Source organism: Spea bombifrons, chromosome 5 (genome assembly GCF_027358695.1).
Source record: "Spea bombifrons isolate aSpeBom1 chromosome 5, aSpeBom1.2.pri, whole genome shotgun sequence".
In the NCBI taxonomy this organism is placed as follows: domain Eukaryota; kingdom Metazoa; phylum Chordata; class Amphibia; order Anura; family Pelobatidae; genus Spea; species Spea bombifrons.
Genome location: NC_071091.1, coordinates 49,349,741 through 49,365,008, shown reverse-complemented (window position 1 = coordinate 49,365,008; position 15,268 = coordinate 49,349,741). Strand labels below are relative to the sequence as shown.

General features: G+C 36.2%; 1 protein-coding gene across 1 annotated transcript in view; it reads right to left on the bottom strand.

The window, feature by feature from the left end:
* DNAH5 (dynein axonemal heavy chain 5) overlaps positions 1-15,268 on the bottom strand; it is a 119,149-nt gene that overhangs the window by 19,496 nt on the left and 84,385 nt on the right. Inside the window, exons 45-58 of the mRNA XM_053466374.1 lie at positions 14,467-14,671; positions 13,822-13,964; positions 13,547-13,681; positions 12,420-12,542; positions 11,937-12,150; positions 11,021-11,244; positions 10,419-10,614; positions 5,261-5,433; positions 5,024-5,154; positions 4,029-4,182; positions 3,654-3,921; positions 3,183-3,414; positions 2,664-2,778; positions 1,771-1,947 (exon numbers count right to left, since the gene is read on the bottom strand). Coding sequence (XP_053322349.1) covers positions 1,771-1,947; positions 2,664-2,778; positions 3,183-3,414; positions 3,654-3,921; positions 4,029-4,182; positions 5,024-5,154; positions 5,261-5,433; positions 10,419-10,614; positions 11,021-11,244; positions 11,937-12,150; positions 12,420-12,542; positions 13,547-13,681; positions 13,822-13,964; positions 14,467-14,671 — 2,490 coding nt within the window. The remainder of the gene's footprint in view (positions 1-1,770; positions 1,948-2,663; positions 2,779-3,182; positions 3,415-3,653; positions 3,922-4,028; positions 4,183-5,023; positions 5,155-5,260; positions 5,434-10,418; positions 10,615-11,020; positions 11,245-11,936; positions 12,151-12,419; positions 12,543-13,546; positions 13,682-13,821; positions 13,965-14,466; positions 14,672-15,268) is intronic.

Here is a 15,268-nt window from a genome sequence, read left to right as displayed (position 1 = left end):
AACGCTGGAACACATTTTTACTCATGGGAAACAGGGCTAATTTTTATAGTTTTGTTATAGTTAGGTTTAAGCAACAGCTATATAAATTAGAGATTGGGAACCAAGGCCTCTGCTGTGTCACACAGCTAGGTTGGCGACTAGCCAGTAAATTTTTCAAATCACCACGGACCTCCATTTCACTGCTCCCTCACAAAGCACTGATACTGAGTGTCACGATATGTCATACCCTGGCATATAGCACTGAAGCAGGACACAGCGCGATGGAACACTGAGATAGGTCTTTAGGAACATACCTCATGCTTTCACCATAAGATTTAAGAAAGGTAAGAGATGAGGAGAAAAGGATGGTGAAAAGGAGGAGAAATGGTAAGAAATGGTAGAAAATGGGGAGATAAAGAGACATATAGGTAGAGATTATGAGGGGGGGGGGGAAAGGGGAGATAACGAGAAAGTTGGGGAGAAAGATGAGAGAGAGTGACAGCAGGAGCAAATGGGTTCTATCTAAGAAGCCACCAAACACCTTGCATCCACATTGTTTAAATTAAGTATATACATTTAGATTAAACAGGATGGGGACAAAGTGTTTGGTGGCTTCTTAGCCATGTTCTGCTGCCATTGCCCTTTTCTTCCTCACCATATGGGAAAAGAAACACAATGCAGATTATTCCTGAAATTGCCACATTTACCCACAACAGAATTATATATTTTGCCAATCACTATCTGCCACGCTGTGTGATCTGTGTAAAGTGTGTGTGGATGCATGTGTATGTGTGAGTATGTGTGTTTATACATGTAAGCAAGTGTGAGTATATGCTTTTGTGTGTACGTACACTGCAGGGGGTAGGCAACAACTTGCAGTGTTGGCAGTTTGAGATCTGCAACTTGGTTTCATGCAGAAAAAAAGTATTTGCCATCACTGATATAAACAGTTTTAAATGTACCTAAGGAAACTCATACTTGTTTTTTTATTCAGGCTATTCAGTTAGCACTCAGTATTTATGCTACATAAAAGGTAAAGGTTTCCATAAATACGATGGCCTTTTAGCACTGCTGGAGCAGTCCATTTTATGTCACGCCATTACCTTTTAGTCCTGAAGACTCTCATCACCAATTAGGTAGAGCTTCATAAACGTTGTATCACAAAAGTAAAAGGGTTAAAGTTAGCTGTAAAAGCTAGTTATGTTGCTATATTACCTTTTATAAATGCATAGATTATTAAAGAGATACAATGAAATACATATATTTGATACTGAAGGGGATAAATGAACCAATATTCAAAACTAAGTTCAGAGCACGTTAAGCTCATGAATGCTTAATTTAAGGCAAACTGTACATTGCATTAGCAGATGGTACAAAAGAAACAGAACCTAGATAGTAACTCAAACTACATATAAAATATAGGAGTCTATAAATATGGTGCAGTCCATTTTATGTCACACCATTATCTTGTGGTCCAGAAGACTCTCATCACCAATTAGGTAGACGTTCATGAAAGTTGTAGCCAACAAGAACTGAACTGCACGGTGCTCCACTACACACAGAAAACTTTTTAAATGAAAGGGTTGGCCTCCTGAGACGCATTTTGCTAACCACGTATCTTCATCTTGCACTCCAAAGGTTAACCATATTGTATACATGTATACTAGACATTCTTAACCCCTTAATGACAAAATGCATTGTTCTCAATGGGTTTAGGGACCGCCCATTGTCCTTAAGGGGATATTCATTCCTACATGAATAGAGATGCCTTAAAAGAATACAATTACTGACCAATAATGCTGCTTCTGCTTCATCAAGGGCAGGCTTGGCAGCTTCCAGCTTTTCTTCTGCTATAGCTTTGTCGACTGAAATACTGTCTACAATTGATTGAGCCTTGTCCTTCACTTTCTGTACTTCAGCTTTAACTTTCTCAGCAGCTTGAGCTTTTACAGTGACTTCTTTTAAAACCTGTTATAGGGGAAAATGAAAATGATTCACAATTTTAAAAAGTAAGGGTATGAGGTATGTAAATAAAAATATTGTATTAGTATTTGACCAGGTTTCTATTACAATTGAAGCACATGCTAAACTCCTATACATACTGCAACACAGAAAAAAGCAAAGGGATTAACAGAGCATTTGGGTTGTTGGGCACATCCAACAGGATCCCAATGTGTTCCAGTCATCATAATTTCAGGAATACTTTTCCCTACGCCATTACTGTTTGGTTTTTATATTAATCTGCTGTGATTAAATAAACATATATTTTACTTTGTCTTAAATAGGATTAAGGTTTGGTTCCAAATCTAAAGTATTAAGCTTTTTTAGCCGTGCCACTTTCCATGTTGGTTCACAATGTGAGGGTACCTCAACCTCTTTGCAGGGAAAAGCTGCAATGAATGTAATGCATGTAAAAGTGGGAGTGGAGGCCCACCGCCCATTCCCCATTTAAATGGGGGTGTTTCCTGCGATGTCAGCGGGACCACCCACCCTCATCAGCGGGCAGTCCTGGTATATAACCTTATCAATTACAGTGAATGTTGTCAAGTCTCCTCACTCCATCTCTTCTTATCTCTTGTTATCTAAGCTACTAATGATCCACGGTGTTTGAATTTGATATGCTAATACCTTGGCAACCCAATCTAGAAACAAATTAATGCCGTAGGCCATCACAGATAACTTACCATATCTGCTTTTTTGTTTGCAACCTGGAGTTCTTTCTCTTTCACCTCCAATTCTTTACTCAAAGCTGCCACAGATTCGGATGCTTCTTTAAGTTTCTCTAAGCCTGTGTTCATTCTAAAAGTAAGGATTACCATATTTTGTCATTTATGTTGTACAGAATAAAAACCTCATTATTGAATTCAGAAATTTACAAAAACATTGTCAGCAAGGTATTTTGCTTTTACTATAATTGTAAACACGTGTAAGTGCTAAAACAAGAGGCAGCTGATGGTTTATAATAATCTGATTTTTCAGCAGTTGGCCTCTCAGGATTCCTATGCCAAATACATATCACTAAAGGGTTAATAACATGCCAAGGGTTTATGAGCATCTTAATCTTTAATAATTCCTGAAATAAATCCACACTGTTTTTGAAATATGTACTGTACATAACGAGAACACTGAGGGATACATTATTTGCAGAAACTAGCACATGAACAAACACCAAAGCAGCCTTGTAAATGTACCACCACATATACCTGTTTGCCAGGGTCTGTACTTCCGCATGTTTTTCTTTATATATTGTTTTGTACCCCTGAATAAATGATAAGTATGATTTAGGAGTCACGTGAGTAGCGCGACGGTATCTCAAGAAGTAATCCACACATTTTTCTGCCACACCATCCTGGAACGAGCCCATACACTCAACCATCTCCTTCTTGATATCCATGGTGCAGTCAATCTCATATGTTGACAGGAAGTGTTCAGACACTACAAAACAATATGACAAACATATAGAAACGTACTACTACTGCTACATGGTGAACATATTACTGGATGAAGATAAATGGGTGATAAGTATTAAACAGGGATTAACTTTATATACAGGAAATTCCAGAAGATGGCTGAAACCTACAATGTAATGATTTCAATATCAAGCGTTCAATATTTTTGTATTACAATGTTAACTCTAATGTTTCTGATCCTACAGAAAAACAAAAAAAAGTCACCTGCTACCAAGGCATCCTTTGGCCATCTGCTAAACCAATCCATTGTACAACCTGAAATAAGTGCTGGAAACTTAAGTGCCCGGTTTCTAAATTTTTCTCCCACTGGTGAAAAACACAGCACTACGTGAAGATTCTGACGGACTCTTGTCATGAAAAAGTCATACAGGTTTTCATTTGTAGGAGGGCGGCGTGGGTACTCTTTCTTCATAACAGGAATAAGGTCACTGGTGATTTCATCAATTTCATCTCGTGCAAACAAGTTGGAAACCTGTGCAAAATAAATCAAAGCTAGGATTACAGGAAAACGGACAAGTACTGACGAGCATACCATGACTATAAAAAAAGATATGACAATAAATATATATGATGCACTACCTCTCCTGAAGATAACACATTGTTCATATATTCTAAGAACGATTCATCTTTGATCTCATTGTCAGTGAAAATAAAACTGATGCCTTTGCCTTGTTGACCTGCAGTACGGTACAAGATCTTCAGGTCTTCCATAAGATTTGAAGTGTTGTAAGATCTTTCAATAAAAAAGAAGAAAAAAAAAAGCATTTGAAGTATTGGAAAGAATATATATTTGCAACTGAATGGTATCTTCTTTCTGAATAGAAACTTTATAGTAAGAAAGTGTTCACTGTACCTTAGTAAACCTACTGCTACTGTCATAAAATAAAAAATCTAAACTTTTAACAATTTATCTTTGAACAAGATATATCCAATAATACAGGGATAAGGAATATAGACTCTATATACAGGCAAACTCTAAAAAGATTAGAATAGGAAGAAAAAAGTTGTGCTGCTTGTTGTGAGGATCCAAAATAGGACTCCCAATGTTTACATGGTACTGGTTTGTGAACTTAGTGTTCCTGCTGTTAGGCTTGTTGAGTTCTTGCTGATCCAACTGAAATTGTCTATTCTATCTCGTTGGTGTCTCCACCATTACTAGCTCTTGGTGTGCAAGTGTAGAGCAATGACCATTCCCTGCCAGAGCCTCTTAACTACCAAAGCAATTCAGGTATGCCTAGTTAGTGTGTGACGATATGTGTGTGTAAGTACAGTACACCCAATGGTGCTGCCTACAAGGTGGAGGGCAGCAGCCATGAACACAGTGAATGAGTGATTGTTCTGAGTAAAACAGGGCTTGTTTTAAAAAGCATCCAGTGATAAAAACTGTTTCTCTCTTCTTCCATGAAAACTGCCCACTTGAAGGAATAACCTTGCCCCCTTCAGACATTCTAATGGGTTTATGTGTCCTTTAATGGACAGCATAACAATTCCAGAGGACTCTTTCTCAAATAAGGCTCAAGGAAAGGACCAGATGGACTAAAACGTCTTTTTGTTTTATTAATTATAGAGGCTACCTGGTTAAAGTGATCTGAAATGTTTTGTATCCTGCAATGTAAGATGCAAGCTTAGTCAAGCTCTGTTTTCCTGAACCACCAACACCAACAAGAAGGGCATTTCCACGTGGAGTCCGAATGATACGAGAAATCTATAAGGGAAAAAAACAATTATAATTTCATACACAATCCTGAAATGCTAAGTACTGTGCTTATAAAATAATATAGTGGTTACAAGAACAATTTAAAATATGCTACCTTAATCAAGTGGATCATGGCATCTCTGAAGAATACCATGTCCATCCCAGCTCCACGGATGCTCTCATTAAACATTTGAAGAAACATGTTCAAGCGTTCCTTTAATTGTGTAAATGATTCAATTGGCTCATAAATTTTAGGCATGTCAAAATCAGCATCTTCAGGTTCCTCACCTGTATTAAAAAATGGTAACATTACAAATATTTTACAGATTTATTTTGAGCTGGGTAGTTCAAACTTAATACAGGAGAGAGAAAAAGGTGGGGACTCCAGTGTTATTTAATGTCATCTGAGTTATCAAAATGTTTCTTAGAGATCACCAGTAAAAATAAAATATTGTTGTATCTACTATCCTTGTACAGCTGTCTTCCAATAAGAGCTTTAATAACACGGAATGCCTAATATAAAGCTTTTTAGATTAAGCTAGTGCTGACAATGTTAATAAGTCCATTGTGTGCTCCATGTTCTAAAAGGCAGAAACTGTGGATAGGGCGTGATTTTAAAATCGATTTATAGGTTCTATTATATTACACACAATAGTCATTCTGGTGAACACAGACTATAGAAGGTACACTAACAAGCATTTTGTGTCTTTTCAAAGATAGACATTGGATAGAAAAATAGCATTAAAGACTTTTTGCACAGGAATTAATTATTTATGGTTAGAAGAAAGGTGCAAATATTCAGACAGAATATTTGTGTTGTCTGGCCCTTCTGTGTTTGAGAATAAATATAGTTAACCTGGTTGTTACTATAGATGCCTGAACTGTGTAACATGCTCACGCACAATTTATTTTATATATTCATCACACCAGCATACAGGTGAGTTCAAATTAGATATTGTATTACAAGTCCATGTGGATTTTCCTACGTCAGAAAGATGAACCGAACACTAAGAGATTGGATAACGTGGCATCCTGAGAGGCCAACTCCTGAAAAATCAGATCATTCTAAAACCATCAGCAGCCTTTTGATTTAGCACTTACATGTGCTTACAATTCTATTTATAAGAGCACGCACAAAGAGACAATGATGAAAGTAAAAAAAACTGAAAGTAAAAAAAAATGACCACATTTTATTTCTGCCATTCAGGGACACACTATGAAGTGCATGAGATTACACACACAGGTGTGTGTGTGTATGTATATATATATATATATATATATATATATATATATATATATATATATACATACATACATACATACATACACACACACACACACGTTAGACATGCATTTTTAACTACATAATATGTACTTATCTCTTTGAAGTAAATACCGTAATTGAAATATGATATGGCAGTTAGTTTTCATTCTTTAATATTAGCCCCTGCTGCCAATATATATTAATATTAACCCCTTCTGCCAATATATATTAATATTAGACCCTGCTGCCAATATATTTTATATAGAAAAAATTGGACCCCAGGAAAGCATTTCCTTGGGCCCAGCTCCACGCTCCCTAGCATGCAATCACTCCCTCCACTACCAGAAAAGCCACACTGACTGCAGATTAGGGCAAGACTGAGAGTCAGTGCAGTCTTCCCTCTTACTGACGCTAGCGTGAAAGAGGTCCTCTCCCCCATAATCATCCCCAGAGTCCCTTTGTCCCTTCATTCACTAAGTCATACCACTCTATTACCCACTCCCTGTAGATCAGGTATAGATCAAATAAACAACACATAAAACAGCACTTGCGGGTATTGATCAACTGAATAAGACATACAAACACTGTATTTGCATGTATACATAAATAATGTATGGAAACATAGCATAGCGATATGGATCAACAGAATAACACACAAACCCAGCTTTGCAGGTATAGATCAATTGGAATTCACATAAAAACTCAGCATTAAAAATGTATAGATAAAATCCTCTAAATTACAGGCACAGATCACAGGTTGCACACCCCAAAAGCCAGTCCTGCCACACTGCCCACATTTCCTAGAAGAGTGGAGGTTATTGTAGCCTCAAGGTGAAACAATACTATGGTTTGAAATGTCCAAAAAGCTCATTTACATGTGAAGTTCATGTGCCCACATAGTTTTGGTCATATAGTGCATATGTCCACACACACTAAATATATTCACAAACATTTTCATTAATTACAGCACCAACAGCAAAAAAATATTACAAAACTGTACTTGATGAGGCCAAGTTGACAGTGTATGAAATTAGCACTTTGTAAGCAGTCTCCTTAACGGGCCTCCTGGTTGGAGAATTGCTGGAGCGTTTCAGAAACACCCCACCTATTGCCAAGACACAATGCACCTCTTTAGGACTCTTCATTTAACTTTTTTCAATATTTTTGGTAGAAATACAGGATATAACAGCAGATAAGATCCAACTGGACCCATCTAGGTCTGTTTTTCCTGATAACAAGCTCAAAAGCCGTAAAATCTCAAACTTTATGCTTATCCCATGCGTGTTTGCATTGCCTCACTGCATCAACCTCCATCACTTTTGCTTGTTATTATTATTATTTATTGTTTTGTATCGCGCCATCAAATTCCGTAGCGCTGTATAATGGGTAGACAGGACATAACAAATATTTTATAACAATTTGACTTACAGAAACAGGTGAGGAGGGCCCTGCTCAAATGAGCTTACAACTGCATTTTTTCTGTTGACCCCTTACAACTATGTTTTCTCTGTTAACCAGAATCAGCTGGTTTAATCATAAAGCAGATGCTGGGAACTATAATTAAGTTGCATCAGATGTATATATCAGATTTACTCGAGTTGCGAAATGTTGTGACACAGGTTTTCCATGCATGGTTCAAATGGATCCCCAAATGATAGTTATTTCAAATTGATGGTACTACATATGGAATCAGTATTGTTTTGCAATACTATTTTCTGTATGTTGCCAAATGGCATATTATCAAGGAATATTTTGCTCCTCTTCAAAAATCTAAGAGGCCTACTGAAATTAACAATAACAAGAACATTCCAGCCTCTTAAAACAAGAGAATCATATGTAAAATTAAAAAAAGTCTAATCACAGAATAAAATACACTATATTGACACGAAGCATGCAAAAATAAACAAATGTATAAAAAAATAAGGGTGGGTGGAACTAAATAATGACAAAGAGGACTATGTTTGAAAGTTTGAAAATTATATGTTAAACGCATTCTTTTGATTTTCTTTTGGAATGTTCTTTGTTTTGTTTTACAGGCAGATAAGATTGGGTGCAGATTTATTCCTTATAGTTACAGATACACTTTATTCCTATCTACAGAATTGACTGGTTATAGTAAATACAGAATCCAGTTTATACTCATCCTGTTTTATAACAAACCATAAATGTTATGTTAAGCCATGCCACAAATACATATAACTGTTATTTGTAAGAATCATAAAAGGCTCTATTTGTTGCAGCTCAAACCAATGGAGATGTATTTTATTTTATTATGAAACCGTGTGCACACTGCAAATCACAACATTGATAACTGAATGCCATCAGTACAATATGCCATCTGGGATTTCGTATAATGCTATTACCTTTTGTAATTGTCAATATAACATTTGCTGAATGTAGGCTAAAAGGACAGAAGGAACCAAAAAAGTCATAATATTAAATGATCACAAAAGAGTTCACATCTAGTCTGCCCAGAACAGGGGCATAGCTAGAAACCACAGAGCTATTGCCCCGCCCTGCCCCCACCTCACCAAGGAACATGTCCTACAGTGCCATCACTTCACCAAGGAACATGTCCTACAGGACCCATCTCTTCACCCCAGACTGCCTCGAGTGAAGAAGATAGTCTACAGGGGTGGCAGCAGCTCAGGGGGTGAGGGGCTCTTAAAAGGATGTCATTATGGACACCTCATGCCAACACACACACATACACACTAATGCTCACTCATACTTACACATATACACCCATGCTACCACCCACTTACTTGTGCCAGCACACAAACACATACACTTATACGTACACACTCATGCTACCACACATACACACTGATGCTAATACACATATACATATTGCTGCTAACACAGACATTCATAATCACACACTTACACAATCACATGCTAACACTCCCTCTAACATACACTCATGCTAGCACATGCAGATTTTCTGTTACATACATGCATACATATTTACTCCCTAACTCACTTATCAACTCTCTCATTCTCTCACCTGCCTGCCTCCGTCCCGCACTTCCTTACCCTTTCTCTCACCACCTCATCTTCTCTCACACCATCATTACCCCTAACCTCCTTACCTTCCCGGAGGCTTCTTTCTCACACACAGTATATGAGCAGCCACGGTTATACCGAAAGATCATGTGGTGGTGCTTTCCTGCTCTCCCTGCTCCTAGCGGAGACTATCACCCTAGCGGCTTTAAAGAGGCAGACAAGTTGGAAAAGTGGTTGTAGCGGTCCTGGTCACATTTGCAACCCATGCAAGCATTACTGTTAGACCCCTGACTCAGACCTTAATCAGTTCTTGGTCTCGGCTTTGATTCAGGATAGCTTTATGTCCATCCCATGCGTGTTACTATTCCCTCACTGTATTAGACTCTGCTGCTTCCATTGGAAGGCAGTTCAATATATCCAGTAATTATAAATGATTTACAATTATAGACATTGTGTGATCCAAATATATCTAATTAACTAGAGAAATATGTACTTATATTTAAATATTTAAAATCTAAAAAAAGATAATCTTAAATAAATACGAATAGGTTAAAGCAATAACAGCTCCACCTAATGTATCGGTTTGTCAATTCTAGTCTTGTCATACCCTTTAATTATATGTATTGGAAGATGGCGCTATATAAGTAAAAAATCATAATAACAACAATTACTATGTCATATAATAGAGCCTCATATGATAAAAGCCAAGCAGTGCACTAAACTTCCCCAGCTATGCTAGGGCTAAACTAATGCCTTGGATCTAATGGCATAGCATTCTCAAAGCTTATTAACTTACCATTATCATGATTTCCAATATCCTTGGCTATTTCAAAATAAAAGAGATTTTTTCGAGTTAAAAAAAAAAACGTAAAAAAAAAAACCACATACACAAATCTTTAAAAAATTGTTAATACAGCAGATGATCTCAAAATACCTTAAAAACATAACTGGAGCATATTGAATATATTTTCCCTTGCTCCAAGAACATTTTCCCATGACATACCTGTTGCTTCAGGTGCATCTCTTAAGAAATCAACAAAATAATCATCAGATGCAAAGTCTGCAGACTTCTTGCCTTCACAGAACTCATCTTCTACCAATTTCTGCAGTGTTTTATCAAACCAGTCCACATCTTCTGGTGTTGTAAATCGATCAGCAATAACACGTTTACATTCATGTTTCCAGAGCTTTACCAATACCTGTCAATGACATGTTTAATGAACGCCACAGAAATAATAAAAGGAAAATAAATCAAAAAATAGTTTTGATTTACTTTACCTTATAAATCAACGTAGATAACATACTTTAAATTTTAAACACATAACTATGCATACAAATAAAATATGTTTTGTTTACAAATTAAAATAAGCAGTATATTGTTAAATAGAAATACACTTATATCGCTTTTCCCTTCTCAGAGTTTACATAGTTAATCCTCCCTATTTAATTCTCTCTCTACCCTGTTGTTAAGTTTCTGACTGCTGTATGGAATAGACCATTTGACAAACACAAGATGAAAAATAAAATAATTATTTTTAAATCAGACCTTAGATTATATTGAAAAATTGTAAATGCAATTATAACATGCAACTACCAGTGACTTACTGTGGTGCCTTTAATGACTTCTGATGTAGAGTTTAACATTCCCTGCCATATTCTTGAAAGGTCTCGAAGGTTAAATATGTAATGGAACTTGGCTGGTGTGGGTAACATTTTGATTTTAGTCATCTGCCATAATTTCCTTGTCAAAGGTACAAGCTTCGTAACAGCTCTTTTTATCTCATCGGAAAATCCTCTCTGAGTGCAGTAATGGCCTAGTCCAATAACACCTAAGGGAACAAAAATGGCCTCTTTATAGAGTTAATTTTTCAATTATTTTATCTTATTAATTCCTTAACATCCTCCTGCAAAACTAGCATTTTAATGAATAAACTCAAATATGATATCTACAAAGCTTCAAATCATACTTGGCAATTATTCAGATAATATAAGTAAGAAAGACGCACACTGGCATAAGGAGTAACTGAATGCTGGCGCACCAAATTGCCCCCTCAGTGTTTCATTTCTGGCAGGGTACCTTCAGCTACCAGGATACTTTGTTTAACCCAAAATGTTATCTCTACGACACACATTCTACATTCCAAAGGGGCATCTTGGCATTAATATGTTTGTTTCATGTCAAGATTTCGGTCATCCAGAGTGTCATTAGGGGTGAAAGAGGTTAGTAAGCAAATCTTGCACCAAGTAAAATTATTAGAACTACAAACTACTTTTCATGAAAACATATTCAATTTTAACAGATATGTAAAGTAAATATATTTTATAAAATAAAAAAAGGAAAATACAAAAACATAAAAATTGTTCCAAATAATCATTTTACCCACTAACAAAATGCACTTTAAGAACAAAACTATGTTTATATCACCTTTAATATTGCTGAAATCTTACACTTTCAGGGAGAAACAAATGACTACATAAAAAAAAAAAAAAAAACATTTTAGCTGATCTCAGATTTTCTCACCAAAGATTTTGTCTATGGAAGCGTTTGAGGGCAAAGTGCAGTTAAAAACAGAAAACTGCCTTTTTAGCCTTTGTGGAATGTCATTTCTTCCTCCACCAGGATGGATCATAGCTGCCATAAACTGGATGTCTACAAGGTTTGTGAATTCTCCAGGTTTTTCCAAATTGTAGAATCCATTCTGCTCCATAAGCTGTCTTACAATTTCATTAGTAACCTAATAGTGTAATACAATAATAAATAAGAGCAATGGAAAAATATCATATTAGTATCACTATATTTGTTATCAATTTAACATTTTAGCATGTACCTGGACAATGTCTTAAGAGCAATTATTAAGTAAGAAGAAATATTTCAGTTATAAAATGACCTGGTTTTTACAGCCACATAACAAGTTGAAATCAGTTTCAAGGTGAAGTATAATCTTCAATTTATTTCATAAGTTTACTGAAATAAAATCACATAGCAAAAAACTCCAAATCTCACCTGATCCCCCCATTCATTAATCACAGGCATATTTATGTCATCAATAAACACTGTCATTTTCTTTCCAGCAGGAGGCCCATACGTGGTTCCCATGCGCTTGTCCACATAACTTTCGATGGTTCGCTAAGAATAGCAACAGAGTACATTATAGCAACTATATAATTGAGTACTTAAGTAATAGTTTACCTAGCCTTGTTTGCCATTTTGTAACATCCATAATACCAAACACAATTGCATACCTCAGGCATTTCTAAATATTTTAAAAAATAATTATATAATCTTCCCAATATATACAGTCTCAAAGAAATCATACTGTCTTGGTAAATTGGACATTTGCATCTCCAAAACCTTAAAAAATAATATTGGAGTCTTTTCATGTTTGTGCAGCTTATCCTCTATGATGAGCAATGGAAAATGACATTACATCCCTCCACTGTCAAATGGACCTGTTACAAGTGACATCTCTGATCTCAGTAATGTACCACCATGTGGTACCTGCCGCCTTAATACTAGGCTATTGCCGATGATAAACTAGGTAGTATTATTTACAATTACATATTTGTGTAAAATTTACAAACATTTAGTAAAGTTAAAATTATTTCCCCCTTTAAATGATAATATTGATGCAATTAAAGCTGACAAGAAATACTTCTAAACGCAAAATAGGATTTGAAAATATTGCATATAGCAAGCAACACGGCTTTCTTGTGAACAGTAACACGCACAATAAAAAGTAATTATTAAATGTGTTACAAAAATAAGTGCCAAATGCAATGAAGCATAAGTGCTAACTTTAGGGCCAGATTGAGAATAATGAGGCGGGCCTAGCACTTTAAGGCAGGCGGCCATCTAAGGATGTGAGTGCAGCCGATTGCTGGGTATGACAGGCCATACATTATGTTCATGTGGCTGGGCATATTCAGATGGTGGCTGCACACTTTTGGGTCCGATTTTCCACAGGCATTTGCCCAGTGTGTCAGATGGCCATTAAAAGAGTACATCATCATATTACTCCAAGACACAAATTTAATATAATAATTGTTGATACTTTATCTTTTGACATTACAATAAAAATAAGATGTAGATTTAAAAAAAAAAAAAAAAATCTATATTTCAAATAAGGATACCTGAAACATCAGTGGTGTAGTAGCAGAAGAGAAATTCAGACTCTTGGCCATGTGGCTCTCTGGATTATATTTTGACATATATCCCTTAACAATGACAGTTTTGGCTGTTCCTTGTTCGCCAATTAAAAGCACCGCCTGAAAGGAATGAAGAAATCCCAAAAGTCATTTGCAAATAATCTTATCAAACATATTTGCCTTTTCAGCTTGCTTTACTTTATCTATATATTCGCCAGATAAAATCGTAGATATTGGAAATACGATAAATCATACTATACCTTGCCCTGCTTGGCTACTGTCTGTATCAAGAAGTCTGTTCTAACATTGTCAACATTGGGCACCAAGATCGATCCATATTCAGGAGTGCTGTCCGGGGGGTATATGTACTCCTCCACACGTGTATTCCAGTGCATCCATTTTCCTTTTGGAGGCATGGGAATGTAATTTATGATGTTAGCATTAACCAAAACACAGTATGTATTGCCATGTATATCTTTCAATCCATTAAACTATGCTAACCAGATGGAACAGCGCTAAGCAATCCCTTGATTAGTTCAAAACAAGATTTCTGGGAAATGAACCAAAAAATAAAAGGTGTACTTCATGAAATGTAATTGTGTTGCATTTTGCCAACAGCAGAAAAATCACATTAAGTGGTCTGTGATTAGTTACTGTTATCAGATTAACCGGGCTAATTTGACTTAATGTCCAACAACAACTCCTGTTAAAGGAATATATCCAAATTGCCCCCTCAGTTTTTCAGCAGAGGGACCTGTCACCCTAGAAGTTGGCCTAGGCCAGAATACATCTCTGTCTCAATGAGCTCATATAATACGTTTGCCTGCATAATGCATAGTTACGTTTGTGAGTAGCAGCTAAATATTGTAAAGTATTAACATTTTTCACAAACTACATAAACTAACCCTCTGAAGTCACATAATAATCAAACATTGTGTCTTCACTTCCTGGTGGGATCTTAGGAAGATCCAGATGCACATTTTCATGAGTGCGAAGCCACTGCTCCATTTTCTTTCTGTCATCAAGTTCCAACAGTGCACCAACACTCCACATTAAAGAAAAGACATATAACCTCTCCAGGTGATCTTGGCTTATTTCTCCACCTTGCTCCTGATAAAATATTGAATAAATAATATTACATTTAATTTCTATGATTTTAGCAGTCTGCATATGCATATAAAAAAGTTAATTATGTCCGCAGTTTTTTGGAGTTAGGTTGCTTTTGATGGTGTTTTTATGGGATTTCAAGCACTTTGCATTAACGGTCAGTGTTTGAAGATTTTTAGGTTTCTGCTTGCATTCTTGTGTATCTCTTTGTCACCGCTGTACAGTCTTATGGCCCATACTTTGTCTGCACATTCCATTTGTACTTATTTATTTGTCTTTCTAAAATCCACAGTTTCTCCAGACAGGAAACTTCTCATTACTTTACATTTAAAAAAGGAGACAGAAACATAAGAGGAGAAAGTAGGGAGAACACCATGCAGTCAAAATATAATTGTGTACATATTTTAAATGTTTGCTTGCAGAGGCAATCTAAGTAGGTGATATGCTCCTTGTCAATATAGGCTACCCGAGAAGCCAACTTCTAGGTCTGATTAGCTATAGTTTGAGTCCTTCTGATAAACCAGACATTGGGCTTCAGTGCAGATGATGCACATATTGGCTGGTTCAGCTATACATTTAGACAGAGTGTTTAAGATCCAC